At 42.3% G+C, this 24,062-nt stretch overlaps 2 protein-coding genes across 4 annotated transcripts in view; both read right to left on the bottom strand.

The window, feature by feature from the left end:
* Nucleotides 1–258: 258 nt before the first annotated feature.
* DDO (D-aspartate oxidase) lies at nucleotides 259–10,637 on the bottom strand. 2 transcript variants are annotated; one of them, XM_069010989.1, is made up of 7 exons: nucleotides 10,421–10,637; nucleotides 7,939–8,045; nucleotides 5,988–6,195; nucleotides 5,684–5,792; nucleotides 4,696–4,872; nucleotides 2,018–2,174; nucleotides 259–886 (listed from the first exon to the last, which is right to left on the bottom strand). In XM_069010989.1, exons 3-7 carry the CDS (start codon nucleotides 6,157–6,159, stop codon nucleotides 812–814), a joined length of 690 nt encoding a protein of 229 aa, XP_068867090.1. In that variant the 5' UTR covers nucleotides 6,160–6,195; nucleotides 7,939–8,045; nucleotides 10,421–10,637; the 3' UTR covers nucleotides 259–811. The 2 variants fall into 2 exon arrangements, with proteins under 2 accessions (XP_068867090.1, XP_068867089.1); XM_069010988.1 differs by having other exon boundaries at nucleotides 794–2,174; nucleotides 10,421–10,636.
* Nucleotides 10,638–15,217: 4,580 nt separating this feature from the next.
* SLC22A16 (solute carrier family 22 member 16) overlaps nucleotides 15,218–24,062 on the bottom strand; it is a 33,682-nt gene continuing 24,837 nt past the window's right edge. The window contains exons 6-8 of one of the 2 annotated variants that reach the window (XM_069010985.1): nucleotides 23,733–23,842; nucleotides 23,133–23,232; nucleotides 15,218–18,072 (exon numbers count right to left, since the gene is read on the bottom strand). In XM_069010985.1, the coding sequence (XP_068867086.1) occupies nucleotides 17,860–18,072; nucleotides 23,133–23,232; nucleotides 23,733–23,842 (423 nt within the window). In that variant the 3' untranslated portion in view covers nucleotides 15,218–17,859. The remainder of the gene's footprint in view (nucleotides 18,073–23,132; nucleotides 23,233–23,732; nucleotides 23,843–24,062) is intronic. The other variant, XM_069010986.1, reaches the window with a different exon arrangement.

Raw genomic sequence — 24,062 nt, 5'->3', positions numbered from 1 at the left:
AGCCTTCAGAGCTGAGAAAAAGAGGACAAGGCTGCTGAAGGCAGGGCTGGCTTAGGCTGGTCCCAGGCGCTTATTGACCTATAATTTAATTTAGTTATGTTTCTTCTGACAGCTGTCCCTTGCAAATGGTAACTGTCCTCATCCCCCCTGAGAACAGCAGGAGTTGGCAGCCATGGCTGAATGTGGCCTTTCTTGGCCCTGTCAGGCCATCCCAAATTAAAGAAAATCCCTTGCTTATGAAAGGAAACACTACAAAAATGACCTTTGCTCCATTATTAGAACTTTATTTATCAGTTAATTTTAATTACTGAAGGATTTTGAGTGGTTTTATAACTCTATGGACAAAAAAGCTAGACAAAAATGGATGATAACACTCTCAAGTGAGCCATTTAAGATTTAATGAGTCGTTTAATCACTCAGAGTCAGACCTGTACTTTGATGGTAAGATCCAATTTTGGGGAGTGATTATCTTCAGACACATCAAAGGGCTTGAACTGCTGATGGGAGTGTAAAGCCCAACAGAGCCTCTGCCATGGAGTGAGAGGGTCTGGGCTCTGGTGACTCAACTTTCTTACAGCAGAGGAGCTTGCTCATGTCCAGTTACAGACAAATTTTTCTTTAGAATGTTTATCTAGTCTTAAATGCTCTTCTATGAAACTGATGCTGGTGTTAGAATCCTTGTTGGTTTGTCTCCAATTTATTAATATCAGATGTTGTAAGGAAAGCAGACAGTGTTGTTGTGAAGTAGAAAAGGGATGTTGCATTCCCAAGCCCACTCTGAAAGGTCCTCTTCCGTAGAACAAAGGCCATATCAATGTTGCTGTGCGGGGGAGGAGGGGAGGGGCTGGGGGAAAATCATTGGTGTCTGAGAGCAAAATCTGAGGGCCTTGAAGGAAAAAAATAGATTTGCAAACAAGTGTAAGAAAAGATGCACAAAACTGTAGCTCATGTGGGGCAATATTAGGAGAAACTAAGTTCCCTGAGGTGCAATGTGAGCAAATGCAGTGATCAGTATAACAGACCAGCTCTTAAAATCACACTTGCCTGGTCACTGTGTGTGAGAGTGAACTAACACTGCTTTCTGTAACAGCTGACCTGAAGCACTGTAATGCAGCACCGTGTGGGGTTTTCTTTTCCTTCTAAATCATACAGACAATGATAAAATTTGTTAGCAAGATGGCAGAAGGGCAATTCTAGATTAGATTTGGTACAAGAGGAGATAACTGATTTTTACTGAATCTGAGCCTACTGCATCAGATACCCTTTAGATGAAGATGCAGAAATGCTAAGTTTATGTTATTTGTATTATACCACAGCAATCTGATCCCTATTATGTGAAGAGTATTTATGTATCTTATCTTCTCCTTCACATGAGGCTAGGACAAATGTCCAGGGCAGAAAAAATGTCAGATGGAGGAGATGATCAGCTGGACTAATACTTGGATCAACACATCATGCCTTTCCCAGGCAGCAGAAGATACCACTGAGCATCTGCACTGCAACAAGCTGTTGACTTAGTTCCCTTCCATCCAGTAATGGAGTAAAAGTCCAAGCTGCTACTAGGAGATGCAGCACTAGCTGTAAATGGAAAAGGAGCCTCTGGGATTCAAAGCTTGGCCCTCGATGAGGAGCCCTGCAGAGCAGAAATGCACTCTCCCACCAGGTGAGCAGCCTCATTGGCTGTGCCCCTGTGCACTGAAAAGCCACCTGCCCCATGCCCATAGTTGTGGACCACTGGGAGCTTAACTCCTGCTTGGCTCAAAACCCCTCTCTGCACTCTCACACACTGCCTGGATGGCCTCAGGCCCACCTTCACCTCGATATCATGAGCTCCCTGCAGTGAGGGCTCAAGGGAGCAGCATCTGTCAAAGATGTCTCTAGTAGTGCCAGGGTCAGGGGAGAGACTCCAGCTCCCCTTTTCCCTGGTTCCCCCCAGCGTCACCCTGTGTATCCCTGGGTAGATGTAAGTTAAGCCATCCCCATCCCGGATGAAGTGTTTCACCCATGGAGCATGAACCTTCAGTACTTGTCCCCTGACAGGGAAGAGCTGCTTGTCCCCCACCAGCTGGTGGGCTCCCATGCCTGCACAGTTGACAACAACGTCATATTCGCTGTGCAGCTCCCACAGGTCTGCCACTTTCCTGGTGTACATCTGGGTGCCAGTTGCTTTCAACCTGCAAAAAGACTCCAGAAGTGAGGCAGAAAAGAAACCCCTAAGCCCTTATGTTATTATTATGAACATTAAGTAAATGAGATATGTTGCCTTTGCCTCTACATACTGATCAGAACCAAACAACAGATGGGACAAAAAGCAAAGAAAATGCCATGGGGGTTCTGTTTGTGATTTGTCTGATTTGACCAAAGGTATTTTTTAGCCTGGTTGGGCTGGAAAAAGTACAGCAAGTTGAGCAGTTTCAGAGAAGGGTCTGGCATCAGACCCTAGGCAAACAGTCAGGTCCTCATGGTCTCAATTCATTTCTGTAACAGTACCAAGCTTTAACAACCCAAGCAAGCTGGGAAACAACAAATTTATTTACCAACTTGCTCATGCTAGTGGCAGAGATATCATAGTACACCCCTTTTAATGTGCCTGCTATGTGCTGTCACATTCATTCCCAGCTCACCTCCTGAGCCACATAGCCATCTAGTTCCACGTGCCAAGCCCTAAGATCTGCACTAAGGCTGAGTAGATGTGGCACAGGACCCCCAGTGAACCCATAACCTTCTGGAGCAGCAGCCCGGAGTCACCGAGGATGGCTCAGAGCACTAAACACGCATGTCTGCTCTTCAGTGAAAGTCACCTCTTCTTGAGGTTCACTTTTGAGCTCAATTTCAAGCCAAATCCTCTCCTGAACTTGCCTGAATTTTGAAGCCCTTCCCTGTGGAAAATCACTGGTATGAGATGGAGTCACTGCATGCTGTCAGCTGGATCTCGTTGCTGGGGGTTTTCACTGGGGGTTTTAGCATAAACAAATCAGGAGACAGGTCTGTGATGCACTAAGTGGAAAATCCCATCCTCTGCAACATTCTAGGAGCTGGCAAAGTCATCAACCTCACTATAAAGGCAGTGGTTTCCCACAAAGCAGTGAGTGAGCCAAGAATCCAGGGCATAGTTGATGCTCTGGGGCCTGATGTAGCAGGACACTGAAGCTGGCTGGGAAGAACAGGGGAGACCTCGTGCAGCAGCTGTGGCTGGGCAAATTGCAGGGAGAGCTCATAAGTGTTGTATTTGGTACTCTGTCATCATGCCATAGAAAAATACACCAATGAAAAAACCTGTTGAAAACTCCTGAATTCAGGCAATTAAGCAGGAAAAAATTCCAGAAGTCTATTTTTGGAAAAGCAAGGTGGGCACAACAACAATTTTCCTTGTGGATTGCCAGGAGAATGGTCTATAAATACTGCTCAGGTCACTAGGGGTTTGAGAATTAGTTACATGTTTAATATTCTCTCACTTCTCATCACCATGGAGAAGAAAAAAAAAAAAAAGAGCTTGATCACTTCATTAGACTACATCCTTTGAGAAATAAGAAGACTACAGCAGGAACGAGGAGGGAGCAGAAATCACATGGCAGATACTAAATGGGTTGTACAACTTAGCTGTCCTGCAGCAGAAATTTGCTTCAGTTAGGCAATGAAACATGACAGAGCATGTGTACCGAGTAGATGGCACAGACCTCACATGGCACTGGTGCCACAGGAGAACTCCCAGCCCGCCTGGCTGCTACAAGAAATGCTTTTTCACATTTTGCAGTGTGATGAAAGGCATCCAAGTAACCAGCTGAGCTGGCAATTTGTACCTTGTTGTCAGTACGCATCTCTTTACTTAACCCCAAATCAGCTTGCAGCCTGTCACTTTCTCTCAAGCAGATACAGCCATTTGCTCACTTTAGAGGTACTTATTTGGATTAAAAACTTATCCCAGGTGTCAAAGCCTTTTTAGATCTGCATCCTGTCTCTCCTACAGTTCTCCAAAATCCATGTATTTGGGGAAAACTTAGAAATTGGCAGATTTTCTAACTTTGATGTCAATCCAGGCATGAACTCTGAAGCCACAACTCCTCAGAGTGAGTGCATCACCCATTTTATGCAGCCAAATATTTTCAAGAGATTTGTTACAATGGTGCTATTCAATGTTTTGGGGTTTTTTTCACCTAACTGGATTAAGAAATTCCTCCAATTTTTGAAAAAATTTGAGATTAATTGGTTCGGCTACTTTGTAAGTGCTAAGTCTTGACAATAAGATACCTTCGTAGACATGCTTATTGTCTCAGGGACTGGATGTCTCTTCAAAAACAGAGGGATATTATTTGGGAAGTTTGGCAAATGTGGAGCAGCCAAATGTTTTCTCAGAACATGGCAGGTTCCTGATGTACCTTCAAGGTCTGGCTGGCCAAGCATGGCCCCTGTGGCTATGCTGGTCCTATACCCAGGGACATTCACACTCCAAGCCCCACTGTACAGACACACTGGGAGAAAGGGGACATTGCATAAATGGGGCCTTTCACATTTTAGGAAAGTTGGGTATTTATTTCTTGTACTTCTCCCCAAAGAAGAGCTTGTTGTATTTTCCCCAGTGAAAACCAGCCTTTTTCCAGTTTTGTTCAAATCTAAGGCTCTCAAGGAGATCCTGTCTTGCCTCCAGTCCCTCTGCCAGGGTTTCCCTCTGCATGCCCAGCCTTCAGCAAAACCAACCTTTTCTCCAGCCACAGCAGGTATGGTGGACAGTCACATTTCAGTGTCGTAAAGGCCTGACCAAATTGGTGCTGTGGGAACTTTTGGAGTTCTGCTTCCGACATTGGTCGAAATCCCAGCACAATATCTGACCAGAAAGGTAACTCTTCCTTGGGAGTGCTTTTAAAGACCTGCCACCTAAAAAGAGACAGAGGAAAAGATGGAAAACTTCACTGCTAATGCTCTGCCATGTTATGTGTCATGGCAATCTTAGCACAAACCCAGGAGCTCAGGAACCTGTTTCCTCCCATCTGTCCAGCTCTGCAAGGTTAACAGCAATGGGGAAACATTGCTGCCTGCTCCTGCAGTACCTGTCTGGGCAAACAGGCAGGGGGTTGGCACAGCTGAGCTTCAGGGTAGCACACCAGGGTAAATAAACTGCAAAGGGCCCTTCCAGCGATAGTGTATGTACAGAGTTCCCTCAAACAGTGTCCCCACCACAACTGCAGACACCTGGCTGGACCTAGTGGGGTCACTTGCACACCTGTTCACCATTGCTTGGGCATCCACAAAGCTACAGAGTGTTCAGTCTCAATACTCCCAAGAGGCAAATTTCTGAGTATGTCATAGGCAGCATAAAATACCCGCAACACACAGCCCACAGCTGAATCCCTGTACCTAGCTGCTGAAGCTGGAGGATCCTGCAGTCCCATCCCTATGGAGATGACCCCTGCTGCAAACAACTGGTGGGTGACAGTGTGGAAAACATCAGTAATTAAAAGATATTTGATGCTGTTCAGACTTGAGTGGGCTTTCTGTGCATACCTATGCCTGAATTTTGCCTAAAAGTACATAATATGTGAGCAGCCACAATGCAGTTTCTTGGGGATATGGACATAAAAGCTATTCCTTGAAGGGAATATCCCTGAATTCTAGCAAGGAAAACCTGTCTGCCTGCTCCAGAACACAGCACAAATGTACCAAAAGTTGCCCTGGGGGCTGTTCTTACCCAGAGACCAGGTGAATGCCAGCCTCTGATGCCTCGGCTGAGTTGCTGATGGCAAAAAGGTAAGTGAAGGTCTCTTTGAACCACTGCTTCTGCCTGTGGATTGGTGTGTCTGCATGTGAACAAAACCAAACGTGCAGAGAGGAATAATGCAAGGAAGAGAAGCATACAAATGAGTGTCAAGGATATGGGACAGACAGGAAACACAGGTCAAGGCACTTTTCCTCCTGAGCGTCTACACATCATTGCACACCTGGACACAGCTGCATGAGGTGCCATGGGCAGTGCTGCCCTGAATTAAACAAACCTGGGTAGGTGTGAGGGATGAGCATCCCAGCTGCCACATCACTCGTTGTGTTGGGGCTGAACTGGTCCGAAAGGACCGTCACGGAGCAGCCGGGACAAGTCTCTGTGATGCACAGTGCTGTGGACAGGCCGATGACTCCTGCACCCACCACTGCGACCTTGGGGGAGGCCATCTCCAGGATGCAGAGCCAGAGGAGAGAGGTTGCTACCTGCATTTGGAAACAACGTATCACATGTCACTATTATCCAGGGCGAGTATCAGGCTATGAAACACCCACATGAAATGTAACATAACCCCCCTCCCTGACAACTAATTGAAGGCTAACTGCTGCATACAACCAGGACTATGGTGAGGATTAAAAAAATCATCAGCCTTTGATATGACAACAAAGTTTTGAGAAGTATTTCAACAGTCACTACCTCATCCTCAGCACAAGAGAGTGATTTGCATGTGCACCACTGGTGTTTGGGCTGGTTTGGGGAAGGTTTCCACAATAAAACCTGAGGGAGTGAGGCACCCATCTAGTTTTCTATTGTGTCAGGTGCAAAAGGCACAGAGCTCTGGAGAAACTGGCTTTTTGGCACCATAAGCAAAAGGTTACTTGAATATTGGGATCTCCAGCAGTGACAGCAGGACTGTCACTGCCTGGGCAGCAGAAGCAAATCACACTGGAGGTCTCCAATTCATTCCTGCTCCTTGTACCTGCCAGCATGACCCACTACCTTGGACAGATTCGTGGGCATCCAAGGCTGCCTAGCTCTTTCAGCAGCACATGGTGGTCCACTCAGAATCTTTATCTGCTGATTGCTACTCCAGGAAGTGCAGTGTCTCTATTTTCCCCTGTCCTGGGCAAGTTTCAGAGCTGGCACCTGTCATGGGGAGTGGCACACAGCTCTTGGTTGACAATCACCTGGTTGTCCATCCCAGTGAGGTGTCAGCCTGTGTTCCTGGCCATGGCCAGCTCAGGTCTTACACTGGTGAAGGCATGAAGCAGAACTGAACCACACAGCTCAGTCCACCTTGCAAATTCCCTGAAGCCAGGACTAAATGGGCCCAAAAGAGAGAGACTGGGCAACCTCAGAGGTGATAAATCCTTTAGCAGCTTTGAACCAGGTGGCTCAGGGACCCCTTCAATGGGTTACTGCCAAAATCTGACCAAGGATGTAGGGAGAGGATCTCCTCTGCCTATGACTAATTTTTTCCCGGAATAGCTACAACATTCACTCTCAGAGAGGATGCTAAGTGAGACAGACCTTTAGTTTTGTGCCCTGATGGCTCTGGTTTCTCCTGTGGGGCTTGCCTATCAGTGACTGTAGAAATCCAGCCTTGTTAATTGCTTTCTGAGAACTTTTACTGGAAACCAGTGCCTGCACTTATAATGACAGGCTGATTTACCATCTTCCTGCGGCTTTTGACATCTTTGATGTAAATTTAGGCAAGACAGACCATGAGGAATTATGATAGGTCAGGTTTATTTATGAGATCCTTGCTCATAACTGTTCACACAGCTTCTCACTTACCCCTGAGGTTTTACTACTTCAAGTTTGATGTCTCTGCTATGTAAGAAGGGAAAGAGCAGCAGGCACTGTTGCCTGTCACTGCATTCCTTCTGCATCACAGCCAAGGGTTGCTACAACCCGTCTTCTTCCTCTCAGGGCAACACTTAAGTTTCTTTCTGTTAATTATCACATCTTCTTTCACAAGCTGACTATAGAAGTGCCCACACAGTGGAGAAAGAGGACACAGTAGGAGGGAAAATGGACCCTGGACCAGAACTGCTGGCCTTCATGGCTGACACCTGGAAACCCAGACTGGAAAAATGCTGGGGGAAGGAGAAGGGGAAAGAAAGGAAGAATATTAATAACAAATTGGGAGGCTGGGTAATAATCCTGTAATTACTTAGGAAAATTGGCTCTGAGAAAGGTGTCTAAACACATTTTTATGAACAAACCTTTTCACTCAGAATTGGCAGCTGTGGAAATGGCGCGTGGCTCTCAGAGTGCCCAGCGAGCCTCCCAGCAGTCCATGGACAAGCACAGTCCTGCTTTTGCAGCTGCCCTGGAACATATGCAATGGGTACATTATCCACCTGCCAGAGATGTGCTTTCAGTTGTCCCTCACAACCCTCCTTCGCTGAAGCCCTTGGACCACGATGGAGATCAAATTTCCTGACTGACCTCCCTGTCCCTGGGGAAGAAAGGGGAGCTGTGGCTTGGTGGAGATTCAGGTTTCACAAGTCTACCCAGTTCAGATGGGATTTTTGCAGATGAGCCAGTTTGACATTAACTGATCCCTATGCTGCAAAATCCAGAGAGGGCAGGAAGGGGCTGCTGACAGTGCTGGAGCCTGTGGGAGCTGCTCAGAAGGCCATGACAGGCACCTGTTCAATGTACCGTTTTTCCTGCACCTACTGCTGCTGTCCAGGAGCACATCAAGCTTTCATGCCAAAAATTAACTGGGTGCAAAGCAGAGGCTACACACAGCTTGTATGAGCGAGTGCAGCTCGGGCTTTGCAGAGCCACTGACCCCACTATGAGTGCAAGGCCCACCTATGGCTCTGCCCTGGCAGCATGACCTGCCTGCATCTTGCTGGGAGGGGGTACAGAAGGAGAAACTATTTTTAGCTGATGTGGCAACCCAGCTTAGTCCCAGCAGGGGTGACACTTCTCATCCTCTCAGTCAGGCCTGAGCATTTTGCAAAAATCAGCATTTAAAAGGCAGATCAGTTGCAGTAGCTGTTGGGGAGGAAGGTGAATGGTGTCAGGTACTGTTTAGCTCTGTGTCCCTTCATAGTGTCCAAAGCACAGGACAGAAGCCAGAGAGAGTCACCTGGAGCTGTAATTCCCCAGCAATGAGGACACCAGTTGCCTGATGTGGGTTTCATGTCCCTGCCACCCTCCTACTTCTCCCAGGCCAGAATGAATTATTTTTTAAAATACTGAGATATTTTGTGATGCGGCTTCACCTCCCAATTCCCACAGCTGAGGAGACAATGTCAGCCTCATGTGACACAAGGAGATCTTTATTCTTTCTTGCCTCAAATAGCTGTATGTCACCACTACGTGCCACTAACCATCTCTAACATCATTCTGGCAGTGGGTAACATGACCAATATGGATAAATACACTGTTCCCCAGCACGCACACACGCGCACACACACACACACACACACAGAGGAACGTGCATATCCACTGCCAGCTGCAGCTGCAGCCCACCGTCACAGCAGGCTGGATGCTCTTAGCTTGCAACCTGGCTGGCCTACGAAAATAAGCTATTTACACACCCAAATAAACAGTGGAAAAAGCCAGCTGAACTGTTGACCAGAAAAGTCAGAACAGGAAGTAACTAGAGAAAACCAAAACCTGCTATATTTGAAGCCCTTGGTTTGTTGTTGTTTTTTTTTTTTTCAAACTAACTCTCATCATAAGTAAGTGCTGAAACACTATTTTGAATCGCTTGAAGGCTGTGGTACTGGGGAGCAAAGGCTCAAGCCTTTCTGAGGTGCTGGAGGGGCTCCTCATCCACCACGGCAGCTGCACCTGCTGTCCCTGTCAGTGCCTGCTGTGGAACAATTTTTCCCTTCAATGTTTTTTTTTATCACTTTTGTTTAATCACTTCCCCAGTTTACAAGCACCCTTGGTGTTACTTCCCTTCACATGACCCCAGAGAGGGGTTTTTCCAGGAAAAGACTGACCCATTTGTGGCTGTTTGCTGAGGAGGAGCTCCTGATTTTGGCCTTTTGACTCTGGCCTGGTCCCTTTTCTGCTCTTTGGGCTGCCCTGTGAGATTTAGGAAGCGCTGCAGAAGAAAGGCTAGGATGATCTTTCTTCACCGAACAAAGGACTCTAGAGGCTCCTTGGGATCCCCTCAGCCTTTCTGCACACACAGCACTGCTGCCAGAAAGCAGGACTCACAGGTGACCACAGAAAGCCACTGTCAAGAGGGGACCCCGGGGCTACCAGGAGGCCTCAGCCCCTCCTTCAGGTGGATTGTTTGCAAGCACGGGACACACCTTCGAAGCGATGATAGGTATACCCCTGCATCAGCTACCTGCAAGAGCCGCCTTCACCAAGGGCACCGAAGCACCGAGCGATGCTCTTGCTTTCCTCCCGAACGGGCGCTCTGCGATCCTCGCTCCCCGCAGGGCCGGGGTGTCGCCGCTCTGGGTGGGGAGAGGGGGAGCTGGGAGAAGCTCTGATCCTGCACCTTCCCTCCAGCTAAGCCCTGCGGTTCACCCCTCCTGCCCCGGTGTGTGGGCTGAGCCCTCCCTGCCCCGGCTCCGGGAGATGGGATCTGCCTGCGGGAATTCCCCACGCAGCCACTGCGGGTGCTTCCCCGGCCCTCGGCCGCAAAAGGGCTCCGGCGTCCAACATTTACTTCTTCACCTAGAAGTACGGTCTAGAAACAACCCAAGCGGGGAGAGCAGGCGATACCTGGTGAGGAGGAGACCCCCGGTTCCGCCTGGAAGAGCCGGCCTCCCGGGAAGCGCGGGGCAGCGGCCGGAGCGCCGTGCCGGGGCAGCGCGGGGGCCGCCGCACCCCCCGTCCCGGGGCGCTCCCGAGGCCCGGCTCCGCGCCCCGCTGGATGAAGGAGCTGTTTGTGCCCAGGCCCCGGCCGCCTCCGGCGCTGGCAGCGCTCCCGGAGCGCCCGCGGCCGCGCATTGGCTCTGCCGGGGCCGGGCCCGGGCCCGGGCCCAACGCCGGCTGCCAGAACTTTCCCCCTTGATAGTCCCTCCAGGGGAGGCCCAAGTGGACCCGCTGTACTGCAGGGAATACATTGTCCTTTACCCTCCCTCACAGGCAGTTATGTTCTGAGTGTTTCTGCGCGAGCGGCCAGGAGGGGAACTCCAGCCATCACAGGTCTGTGAGGAACGAACGGGTTCCTGCCAGACCGCAAATCCCTAACGAGCGCAGCCAGGCAGGGCTGTTTTCAGCAGAAAAACACGAGTTTGTCAAAAACAAACCTCTCTGCAGGATCGCTAGAATGAAATTGCACGCCATATACCCTGGTTTATTGCCTCCGGGGTGTTTGCCGTTGGCAGGATATTTTGGCTAATATTTGACAGCCTGAGCATTCGTCCCTGAACACTCAGCAACACTCAGCAGGACAGTGTTTGCCGACCACTCCCCTCCAGCCCTGTCGAACAGTGTTTGCAATGGATCTTCCAAGCAGGTGCCTTTTCTCTGTAACCATTTAAATTCAGACCAGCAAGCCATCCAAAGGGTACCTGTATGAACAGCAACAGCGTGCACCACACATGTTGGACTGTTCTTGCCTCCCAGTCTAGCTGTGCTCTTAAAACTAAAGCCATGATACATTACACATCACTGATTTTTAAGATACGTATTTTTAAAAAGAATTTTCCCTTCAACCGTGAAAGGAACTAGACATAATTCTCCCAAATTATAGTATGGCTTGATTTTTCTGAGTGTTCTGAAAATAGGGGATTAAGACAGGGAAAGCAGCAGAGGCACAGAGGTTTGCTTGTTTAGAAATTAAATTGTTGGTGGGCTTGCTGTATTGATTGTAAAACAAGCACTATTCGAAGTCATTGTAGGGTATTTGCAATAGCTTTGGAGAGGATCCTTTCACATATAGAAATCTACAAATATAAATGAAAGTTGCAGTTCCAGCTAAAATTAAAGCTGGCTGCTACTTTTCCTCCTGAGATTCTACTGCTCATTTCTTAGAACTTTACCAAATTTGAATGATTTGGATCAAAACATTTTGTGACAGATGTTTGCACAAGTCTGAATGTTTCAGGGAATTCCCAGTGTGTTTTTTCCTGAGAAGAGGATGCAGGAAATTCAAGCTGGTTTGGGATACCAAATCTAATAGTAATGTCATCAAAAAAAAATCTTCTATGGCCTAAAGTATTTTGCAGAGGTGAACACATTGTATTTGGTAAAGTGCAGGTCATGATTTGGGTGTTTGGGGAGAAACTGCCAGCCTTCTGGCACAGAACAAACATAGCCCTGATTGTACTTGGAGCTCTTCCTGAACCATGACTGGCAGCAGCATCCCAGCACACCACCAACCCAGCTCGAGCAGTGCTTAAGAAGTGTTTCCTTTTTCCTTAGCATTCCCTTTGCTTTGTGTGCTCTCCTGAACAGAGCCATAATGACAGGCAGAAATGACCTCTCTGAACACAGCAGTGCTGACCTGTTTCAGATCTTGTGAATGACATGAACCATTTATCTGGCACTTTTTTAATCAGTTCAAGTCAAGCATCAGTGTCCATGGCAAGTTACTATATCAGCAAGAAGTTTCAGCTGTGCCTCATTTTGCTGTTGTCCCATGCTATTTACTTAGTTCTGGGGAATTATCTCTCTATGAGGAAGAAACCAGCAATGATGACATTCCTGTTGAAAAGCTTTGTGAAAATATTTACTGAGAGATAGCCCATTTATCCCTGGTTGTTTCGCTATGTTCATGATTCCCTCAGCCAAAACCACTTCTAAATCCCATCACTGACAATGAGACTGTGGAGAGAATCTTTATAAAAATCTCCCCTTGATGCTGTTTTTTTCTTACTCCAGTGCAAGTCTGTTCATCTCCATGTGGAAGATTATGAGGCAATGTTAATAACTAAATGCCTATGAGCATTCCATAGCTGGATCCTACTTATCTGTAACAAATACCCAAGCAGTATCCATGCTTGTATGCTAGCCAGGAATGCAGAGACAGAAGTTACTAAATGAGATATTCCCCATTACTTCTGCTTATTCATAAATCTAGGTTAGTAATTTTTTTGAAAAAGCTTGTTTTCTCCAGAAACTGGAATCTGCAATCACTTTTTATATACCAGTCATACCAAAAAGGATATTTCCTTATTTGAGGTATATGCTTCTTAGGCTTGATTTTTCTCAGCTTGATTGAGCTCAGTGCTCTTGAAATCAGTGTATCAGGCTTGATTCAAATTTCTCAGCTTTAGCAAACAACTATTTGAGCCATTCACTACGGTTACTTTCAGGGAAGAATGGAAATCACTTGGCAAGGACCATGTTAAGCCTTCAAAACACAAATGATGAAGCGAAGTGATGGGTGTAACTTGATCAGAAAACACAAGATTAATAAAATATGCATAGAAAGTTGAGTAATTTGCCCAAATTAGAGATTTAAGGGAAGTGAAGAATAAATATGTTCCTGAGAAGCTCTAAGGGGACAAATAACAATAGAGCTATGAATTGCTGCAATTCTTATTTTCCTCGCACTGTCAGCCCACTCCAGTTCCCGCATGAGGAAGCTATAGTTAGTCTTCATATGCACTGAACACCACGTGCTTACAAGTACATTGTTCTGTCATTCCTGTGGTCACCAACTCTCTTTTCTGGTAACTCATACCCATTCCTCAGTGTCTGCAGCAATTTTTGCCACTACTGAACGTATCTGAGGGACTACCGCCCCAGTCATTTTATACAAACAAAGGCAAGAAAGAATCATATTTTTCCTGCAACTGAAATACAAAACATGTCACATTTTTAATGCACATTTTGTCATAGTCACCACCTAACACATTACCCAAATCTTGGATTACACCTGCAAAGACAAACAGGGAAAAGACACACACATGATGCTTGCCATCCTAAACCACAGAATCTCCATGGAATGCCAAAACACCAGCCAGGCCTCTTTAAGGAAATGTGAACCAAATGATGAGTTGGTGATAGAAGTTCATTAAATTAGGTAAAGGTGTAAAGATTAAAAAATGTGTGTCTGACTTTATTCTTGCACATAACTGCAGATAATAAATACACATTTTTTAAACAACCATTAAACTATATCATATTAAATTCACAAATTCTGGGCAAACAAAATCTTTCTTAGGAGTGCATACTTCCCCCATGTTTCCAAAACACACACTTCATCTAGTACAGAATCTTGTACAAAATTATTAGGCTACCAGAACATAGATGTGCTTTAGTCTTTCTTCCTGTGAGAGGTAACTAATTGTCAGCATTGACTAGAAGAAGACGAAACTCAGTTTTCGTCAATGCTATATTTTCTTTTTAGTCCTTGTGTTTAATTTCTCCCCTAGGAATATGTTTTAGAATTCAGACAAACATGCTTCAGATGTTTGTAAAGGGCACAGGATGAATCCAGAGCCTCCTTTTTCCAGTCACAAATGCCTTTCTGGACCAAGTATCCATGGTGCAAGTGAGCTCACCTTTTCCTAAGCACTTCCAAAAAGCACCACAGGCCTTGCACACTGCTGAGCCCCATGCCACAGAGGCTTCCTGAGTGACTGCACCTAAGGAGCTGGTAAAAAAAAGCTGTGAAAGACACAGGAGGATGCCAGTGAGTCCTTCACTCCATCCCAGAGCTGGGATGTCAGGCCGTTTTATCTTTCCACAGAGGCACTGTACAAAAGCTCTCGGCCTTCAGGGAGGCTTCACCCCGTGTTCAGATGTTCAGGGTACCACCCAAAGCATATCATGCACATGATTTACATAACTATTTTTTTCTACATAGTTGTTTAAATTACAGAATTTTGCACAGAGAAATTGAATTGAGTTGTTAAAGTAGAAAATACATCTTTTTGTATAGTTTAAAAATACTATTTTGAAATATCAAACATATGTACTTATTATTTTTCCTTAGTTATCATTAAACTAATAACAGTTGCTCTTATCCTATATTTAACCCAAAAAGGTATGTCCTTAACAAACTGCAAGACTGTCTAATAAAACTGGATATCAAATTTCAGACAAAAATATTTGTCATCATTTAATAGTGACCAGCAATTAAGGCAGATAAGGTTTCTAATTCATTATCTCATAAAATCGTTGTGTAACTCCAGAGACATTGAGGAGCACAAAAAATTTGCACTAAGATAGAGACAACAAATACAAACATAAAAGGACTTAAGAACTGAAGTAAGAAACTATGAAAATTAATTCTTTTTATGAGCATGGAAATGAAAATATGCCCCATAGGAACAGAAGCATTTGTTCTCAGACTCAGTGCTCTCTTGAAAGAGGATTTAAATAATTTATGAATATTTAAGAGAAGGAAATCAACTCACCCTGATTTTGCTACATTTATAATGCACGACTAGTGTTAAACATATTTTTGCCCATATGGAAAAAACAAGCAAATAGAAATGCTAGAGACATAGAGACACATGCTATTTCCTTTTTTTAAAAGTAATGTGCTTCCTCAGGTTAAAGAATAGGATACCCCAAGGCAATCTCCAAGCTATTGATGCATAAAATCACAAAAGGTGTACCTGTAAATCAACAAACATTTTATTTCCAAGGAAGAAAGTAACATCATTAGTTCAGGGAAATTCAGGGGTCATTTGAATCTAAGACCAAATACCAACTGACTTCAGTGACAGGAGGAACTGGCTTTTGGGTTAAAAGCCATCAAGCTACATTGTGGTCTAGAATCATAATTAAATTTTAGTTGTAAACAGTATCAGTATCATTGTGCATTTAAGTTTTTTCTTGTTCTTTTCTTTCTTTACCTTATGTGTACGGATTACAGATGACCAGGTCCTGAATCCCTCAAGCCAAAGGAACACAGAATATGCATTGACTGTTCTTGGCAGAGTAAGACCCAAATCAGTTACTCAGCCGGTAAGGAATTAGAAAAATCAATTGTAAATATTCTTTAGTACCTTGTTAGAAATAGACTGTACTGTTCCCAAAAGTCATGAGTAGTGAGTTTTAAGATAGATGTACTATTAAAAGAGGGAGTATCAGTGTGAAAGAACTCCAAAATAAGGAAAGAATTTGGAGCTCTGTGTGTGGGGATGGTGGTTGTAAGGCAAGACAGTACCAGTTTAATTCCTTGTTAGGTGTATTGCATGATGGTGGTTTTTTTGCATGATTAAACCCTTATTTAAGGCAAGGCAGGCAGAGTTTGGCTGTAGATCTTGCAGATAAAGAGAGCTGTTCTGCTCTGGGAAGTGGAGGGGGACCTGAAAGCAGTGGAAGAATACTGGTCTGCTCTTCAGCAAAATAAAAAACCACAGCATGTGAGTAATCTGATCTTCAGTCATCAAAGTATGTATTCAAGTCATTCTCAGAATAATGATGGGATTACTCACAGGGGGCAGGTCAAGTGCTTTTGTTGAACTCATATATCTGGACAGAAGCCACAGTATTCTATGCAGGTCTCTTTGGAGGTTTTCTCTGCAAACACTGGAATACCCACAGAACTGTAAGGAGCATAAAGACTCCTTTCTGCTTTCTATGTAATTATGTCACAGAAACTCCCTAAACTTAAATTTACTCACTTTTGCTTGCTTCAAAGCATGTTAATCCTCATATAGGATATTATTTTGTCCTAATACCAGAACCAAATGCTAAGACAGTACAGTGAAGAATAAAATATTTTATAAGGGGATAAAAACCATTCTGTTTTTTCTTCTTATCTTCTGGTTTTAGAAGTCATTGAAACTAATATGACTGTCCAGATATAATTGAAAAATGTGGCCATTAATTTTTACAGCATATAGAATATTTATCTACAGTAATATAAATCTCTTTTGGGGGAGTTCATGGCAAAAAACAAGGAAGACTTGTTTTGATGAGACCATGCCATGAGAATAGGGGCCTAAGAGAGAAAAACACTGATTTCAAACCAGGGAGGACTGAGTTCACACAACCCAGGCAAGAGAGGGCTGTCTGAACCTCAACATGCAGAAGTTTCTGTGCTGCTCCCCTCAAACCAAGGGTGGCCAAGCAAAAGGGATGCAGGTCCTCAGTCAAGGAAGAAACCCCCAGGTCTGAAGGTGGACTGAAAAAGGGGAGGTGGGAGGAAGCCATAAAAGAAGCAGCCAGAATGATGCATTTCTATCTATCAGTTTTCTATGGTCCAGAGTCATAAGGCAGAACCACTGCACCAACAATAAATGTTGATGCACGAGGTGTAGCAGGAGTGGGATGTTTTGACACTTTGACTAAAACTACTAGTAACTCTTCTATTGATCAGTGTCTTCCAGCTACCATCTTTTAAATTATATTTTTCTAACTGATTTTGTGTGATATAATAAGGAAAAAATGAATTACAGACAGCTGATCTATGAGAAAAAATGGTGTGTGGAAACCGTTTCTACCAAAAATTAATAACTAAATCTACTTCTGTGCAAAGAGCCTGAATAAGAGCCATATGCCATTTATTCTTTTCCTCTGAGGACTGTGAAGACCTTGCTGGAGGCATTTGGCAAAGTTGCTGGTGTAGCTCTTAGAAGTTATGAAAAATCCGATGCTAAATCTGAGCTGAAATAAGAGAGAAAGGGAGCACTGACATAATGGTTTGGAATGAATATGACTTTAAATGGGATCAGGCAGTTTAGTTTTACCTAAACTAAAACAGCAGTAGATCCAGTGAACTTTTTTTTTCTAAACCACTAATAAAAATAAATTTGCCATTCAACAGAATGAATATACAAACTATTTGCACATTTTGCAAACTTAGTATTATTTTTTCAGTCAGAAGTTGTGCCATAGAATACTTTCCTTTGCTAGCAGTGGCACCATTTCTAGTAGAAAACTTGAAAGAAAAAAAAAGAAGAATAAATTAGTTTAAAATTACTGATATGAACTGATGCAATGTTAAGGCAATTTTTTTTTACATACATGTAATCAGGTAGGTTCCAACATTTAGAGTAATCCTTCCAACTGATCACAGCAAGTCAGACAGGTGTTTTAAAGTCTGGGTAAGTTTGAAAAGGGATCTAGAAATCCTATCAAATTTTCTGCAGTAACTCGGTCGCGTTGAAAAGGTTTCATACAATTGCTCTATTGAAAAGGGAAGACAGGATACAAAGTAAAAGGCACAGATGTTATAGAACAGTCACATTTCTTGAGATCCTATAAATTAGATAGTGATTAAAATTGGGAACAGCCATTTTGCTGCTGCTTTATTTGTCAGTGCCAACTCTTTCTTGACCAAACATCTCTATCTTTTCTAACGCTGCACCACTGTGTGCTGGCGGAGTCTTTTCTGAACAGCTTTTCTTGTTTCTTCCCATTTCTGTAGCTTCCTCCAAAGTATTAGTCAATGGTTTTCCCAGTGTTTCTGGAAGCATTATGGTTAATATTCCACTCAGAAGAGCCATGATTCCAACAAGCAACTGGAAGAAATAAACAGTAGCTGTAAAGGTAGGTAAGTCTTTCAAGCTATATGTAGTTTTGATCTTGCTTGAGAGTAAATTTAAAATAAAGCACAAGGAACTGTAAAGCAAAGATAATAAGTCTTAAATGTTGCCTGTATAAAAGATATACCTTTTTTGTTGCATAAATGAAAAGATTATGCAGCAGAATTAATGAATGAGCAAGTGAAGTGTTTTGTTCACAAGGGATCAATACAGTGCAAGCAGGAATAATTCTGTTTTAGAAAACAATACATATTACCTTCATTTGGTATTTCAAGTATCAGGCATGTATTTAAGAACTGATTCTAGGATTGCATACATTTATTTTTACAGGCATGTTCTCAGAGCTGTAATTTCCCTGCCACCTGTAATCTCAATTCACACTCCAGCTCCTGTGTACCTGTACCTGTGTGCTTGCTCCTTGTGCACACAGCCAGATTGGAGGTTCTCAATATGGCTCATTGGCCCAGAGGCACATAAATGCTCATCTGTGCTCAGGAGAGCTCTTCAGCAGATGATGAGCTGGCTCTCAACAGGAATACTTTGCTAAACTCAGTTTCAAAGAACTGTTAGGAGTGCAGGCACCTACTGACATTTGCACTGGGATCACATTTTTGATTTGTCCATGGTATACACAGTTCCATAACAGCATGAGTGGTGAGAGGATCAGGATAATGTGGTGTAGGTAGAGAAACACTCACTTGTTCCAGGAATATTTACTCTTTCCCTTCACATTCCCTTCACATAGACATTTCTATGTCTAGTTCAATGACACCAACTCCCACTTTGCTCCTCTGAATAGAGAACAGCATTTTAAACCCCTGACAGTCCTCCAATACCAGGTTATAAATGACCTAATTCTCTCCTGATAGAAAAGCTTTCACACAGAACATCATGCCTGGTCTCAGTGTTTTTCCATTCTGTGACTGGGAACAGAATGCTGTATTATCCTTATCTTGCCCTGTGCTGACTCTCAAGTCTGTCCTGTGTTTAATGCTTTCTTCCCAAGGGTGAGAGAGAACATTTGGAATCACTGTGCCTATGTCTCTCACACAGAGCTTGAGACAAGAACTGGCCAGCTACCATCTGCAGCTAAGCCAGACTTTAAGTCAGAAAGGTGCTATAAAATCAGAATTCCCTACTGTAACCTTGAACAGTGCTATTTTCCTGCACATACACCATGCTGGTTTTGCTTCTCTTCCCTTCCAAAAGAAGAGGACAGTTTGTCTCATGTATTCTTTTGAGAAGCAAAAGGCACACTGTTGCATACACTCCTTTTTGCACACACAATAAATATAGAGGCAGACAAAAAAAAATTAAAAATACTGTTAAATACTACAAACTACAGTGAAAATAAAATAGTCATGGTCTTACCATGAAAGTTACCAAAAAAAAAAAAAATCCTAGCAGTAATAGGACTAGAGGAAATGGCACAAACTGAGGAAGATCCTTTTAGACATATATGTGGCAGGAGTGATATTTAAAAATATATTCAAAAATATTAAAACCTCATCTCTGAGTGTCAAAATTCTTCTCTACTATTCAGACATGATTTTCTGCCCTGGAAAGACAGGATGAATTGACATATGGCAGCTATTCCATAATATCCTCTTTTATGTACACCCTTTAGTCTGTCAGAAGTCTATAACTGAGGATATTGAGGTCTGTAAAGGATATTGAATCTTATGGGCCCCCATAAATTTGGAGTGTATGAGAACTGGGTCACTAGTGATACTCTAAAGAACAAGGTTAAAGCAACACTGTGTGCTTTGAATATGTGTCTTTTCTGTTTTGGTTATTCTTTTTAGACACTTGGCATTCTTCTCATGTTCTCCCTCCTCATGAACCTACCTCTCATTCCCCTGAGAACTCTCACTATTCTCTAAGTGTACACACCACCATCTTTCCTGCCTTTTCATCTCAGCTCTCATAACTCTATTTCATCCCATTTTAGTTTCCTTTTTTTTCCTCTATGTGAAAGCTGCTGCATGCTGAGTAATTCAGTACATTTCCCTTCTCCCTGACCCTCAAAGCATTTTCCAGTATTTCCTACAAAAGACAGAGTATGAAACAATTAAGTCACAGCGTATTAATTCAAGAACTTCTCAAATGTCCTCTACCTTTTCAAGGGCAGTAGCCACAGCTATCAATTAATTGACTCACATTTAGCAAAAGAAAGTCTTTTGCAGTCTTGGCACACTTCTTCATAAGGTATCTGACATATTTTAGCCCTTTACTTGCCCACTACAAAGGTGTGCCTTTCGTATGTATGTATTTACTATTTTAAGTACATAATTCAGTACCAGAACATGTTCTCCTGATATGGTCAAATGCTTATGTGTACAAATAAAGCATATTTATGTTATTGTACATGTTATTTAAGTATGTTTAAGTATGTTGAATTAATTTGACAGGCATACCTCCTTAAAAGCATTGTGTTTTCAGGGTGTTAATTTGAAATCTGACCTTCTGCTTAGTCAAACTCTTAGAGTGTTCCCAACACTTCAGTAGCAGCTTCTAACAGATACCATAAAAAACTTCAGAAAATATTTACCATCATTTTTCTTATGTCCTCTTCCCTATCTGGAGCAACATTTATAATTCTGCAGCATAAGGTCTAAGACTAGGACATAATATATTTACTCCAGACCAAAAGATAATTTGAATTAAATATCCCTACAAAATAATACTTTTACTTCTGAGAATAAATTATTATTCTAGTCTGCTATTTATATTTATTTTCACATCTGATGGCTCTGAACCAATCTAAAATTATTGACAAAATTCCTACTTCAACAAAAAACATTATAGTTCAACATGAAAAACCAATAGTATTTGACAGAGGTTTTGTATTCATTTATTAGCATCAGTCTGGGCTTTTAAAATGTCTAATTTATGGTTTTTTGGAGAGAAAAATCAAGCCTGTTAAACAGCTATTGCAACATAATTCTTAACAGCTGAGAAACAGAAATAGGTTAAATAAGGAGCAGTTGTTTTACTGTACATTTTCTATAAAGTTGTCACATGAAAAATGTACTTGGCAAGTTATTCAAGATTTATAGGCATTCAAATAAGATGCTTGCAGTACTCACAGGTGGCATAACTGTGCATGAGGCAGAGTGCCAAACAAATAGCAGTAGTAACTGCTCAACAATGTGTGGTGTTTGCAATAGATCAGTGTGATGTGTATCAGTTTACTTACGAATGTAATCCATTTGATTTCACTTCCATTCCAAAACACTTACTTGACCTGAGACTTGGCATGCTATGCTCCAACTCAAGACAAGCCTATTTAATAAATTGACAAATGCTCTATAACAGGAGCTAATAATGGAAACATGTTCACTGTGAACTACTACTCAACTCTACAAAAACTCTGGATAATTTTTGTACACTGAGACTTGTTCATAGCTGAAATAATTCCTGTGTTTATACTGCCATTTGCACTGCTCTCCAGAATGTTTGAGCACTCTCCCATCTGTGGTTTAACTGCAGCACTTCTGCACAGATAAATCTTATTTCATCCAGTAAAGGCAAAATGCTGACAAGAGAAAAAAAAATGTTCTCCCGTGATCACTCTGCTGTGAAAATGTTTCTTTATCTTTTGTGGACTCATATCTTGGTTTGTGTGGAGACATTGTTAAGAAAGAAAACATTTTTAGGAACTTGAGGAAATAAATTTATTTGTGGTCTCCTTCATCCTCTTAGTTTTCATTGAAACAACCAAATGTCATTAATTTAAATAATGAAATGAGCTCACAAGAATTCTGTGAAACCAATCTCTAGCATCTATAATTAAAGATTTTATAGTTGCCAAATCAAAGGGACACAATGCACTTTTTTAGGAAACTCCAATGTGGTGGACAAAATTTGACTAAGAATCCAGGTTAAAGACACATCCCATTACACTTTCAGTTCCTGACATGTATAATCTAAGTATAATAGCAGTGTCCTAGTCCCAGTGAATTCGAAGGGGAGTTTGACAGAATTTAAACTATTTTAAATCATTAATAAACTTTTCCTTACTTAAAGCTTTAATACAAACTTTGTAATTCCATCTGGTTTTACATATATAGGCATTTATCCTTCAGGAGAAAAAATGAATTGAATTGCTGCAGGATTTCTAAGCAGCAAATGCTTCGTAACAGAAATGCAATGGAGAAATGTGATTCATGTGTGAGCAAGAAATACATAAAATATTTTGTCCAAAGTGGATCTACTGCATAATACCCAAACTACACAAAGGAATGGTGCCACCTCTCTTTTGGTAAAAGACAAAACCTAATGGCAACATGACCTGGAGTTACCTAAAAAGTAAGATGTGCTTAATCAACACAAGGTTCCGTTGCTTGTCAAAGTCACCATGAAGCTCATCACTATACCATTTCTTTCTCTTTTTCTGTCTCATGAATTGTTTTGTTCAGTTCTGGTAAATTAAAAACACAGAACAGAAGCTTTGGGACAGGTGTGAAGACCAAATAATAAGCACAAAACTTTCTTGATCTTTTGGAAGGCTATTCCAAAGATTCAACGTCCCAGAGAAGCCATGGAAAATATTAAGGCATAATGTAAGAAAATCCAGCCACCTGTGATGAGTTCAGGAATGGAACAACTATGCATTTGAAAAAAAGTGAAACTAAATCAGGAGCATGGTCAAAAACTGCTAGGCCTGAAAAAAAGTCTGGACTACGACACTTCCTGAATGTTATATGGTAGATGCAGAATATTTTTATCAATTTTATGCTAGGATTCAGAGCATAAATATTTTTCTTTCTTCTGTCACAAAAACATTTCAGAATATTTCAGTGATTCAAAGTCTCCCTTTTGCTTTAGCTGCATATTTTTAACAATGTGAGGCTACTAGTCTTTGGGACTTAAAATTTCAAACAAGAATGGCTTACTCAATTTTCTTTTTGAAATAAATGTTCAGCTTTTGGTTCCTTTGTCACGTGAAAAGCATACTTGTTAAGTTACTAAAGAGAAAACAAGTGACACATACACCTTTTCAAAAAACATTCACCATTGAAATAAATACCTACAAGTGGCATGAAAATCCAAACACTTCTCAGATATACACAGAAAGGAGCAACCACACTTCCTACACGGCACATCATGCTTCCACTTCCAACAGCAAGTGATCTAGACAGAAAAGAATTAAGTAACAATTCTGGCAGTTAAAGGAAACAATTAGAAATGCATAGACACTTAAAACATCAGTGGGATTTGTGTCTTTAAGCAATTATACTAGGAAGATGTTGCTATGCCAATACAAATTTATATTGTGAAGTTCAGCTGCTTCTGTAATTAAGATTAAAAATATAATTCCCATTCAGCACAGATCACAGGATGAATAACCAGGACTTATATGAAAGGCATAAAAAATGTTTAAGAAAGAATTGAGTATTCTTTTTGTTCCCCAATGGAACTAATTAATGCACATGGAATGCAAAATAAATAAAAAACTATGGTACAGCCAAACTCCAGACAGCTCTGAGGCAGCTGAGGAATTCATCCCATCCCAAGTCTTTCAGATCACCACCACTGATGCCAAGAGCTGCTGGATCTGGTGCAGAAACATAACAAAGGGAATGAAATAACATCAAATTAATGAAAAATACATAACTGGCAAAAGCTCTTACCTTACAACTGTTGGGTACAGTTCTGCTGTGTAGAGATATATAAGGCCAAATGCCACACCTATCGAAAATTTTCCAGCCATATTTGCTAAGATAATTAATATATTGAAATCCTATTGAAAGAAAGCACAAATAAATATATCACCAGAAAATAACATCCTTCCAAACATAATTTACATTCTTTAAAAGTTGTGACCCTTTTTTAAACAATAAGCAATACTCATTGCTTGTTTTTTTAAAAATTGCTCTATAAGTTATTAGTTTCCATATCACTTTTTACAAGTCCTGGTTCACTGAAGCCCGGGGAGCATTTTATGTGTGACTCCAGCAATG

This window comes from Aphelocoma coerulescens, chromosome 3 (assembly GCF_041296385.1).
Source record: "Aphelocoma coerulescens isolate FSJ_1873_10779 chromosome 3, UR_Acoe_1.0, whole genome shotgun sequence".
Taxonomy (NCBI): Eukaryota; Metazoa; Chordata; class Aves; order Passeriformes; family Corvidae; genus Aphelocoma; species Aphelocoma coerulescens.
This window is presented reverse-complemented; position numbering and strand designations above follow the sequence as displayed.

What these genes read in the sequence shown, in the direction of transcription:
- DDO (XM_069010988.1), bottom strand. Translation starts at nt 6,159, where the DNA reads ATGGCCTCCCCCAAGGTCGCAGTGGTGGGTGCAGGAGTCATCGGCCTG. An exon ending in CATCCCTCACACCTACCCAG is followed by an intron (nt 5,793 to 5,987) that starts GTTTGTTTAATT and finishes GTTCACATGCAG; the next exon opens with ACACACCAATCCACAGGCAG. An exon ending in GGCATTCACCTGGTCTCTGG is followed by an intron (nt 4,873 to 5,683) that starts GTAAGAACAGCC and finishes GTCTCTTTTTAG; the next exon opens with GTGGCAGGTCTTTAAAAGCA.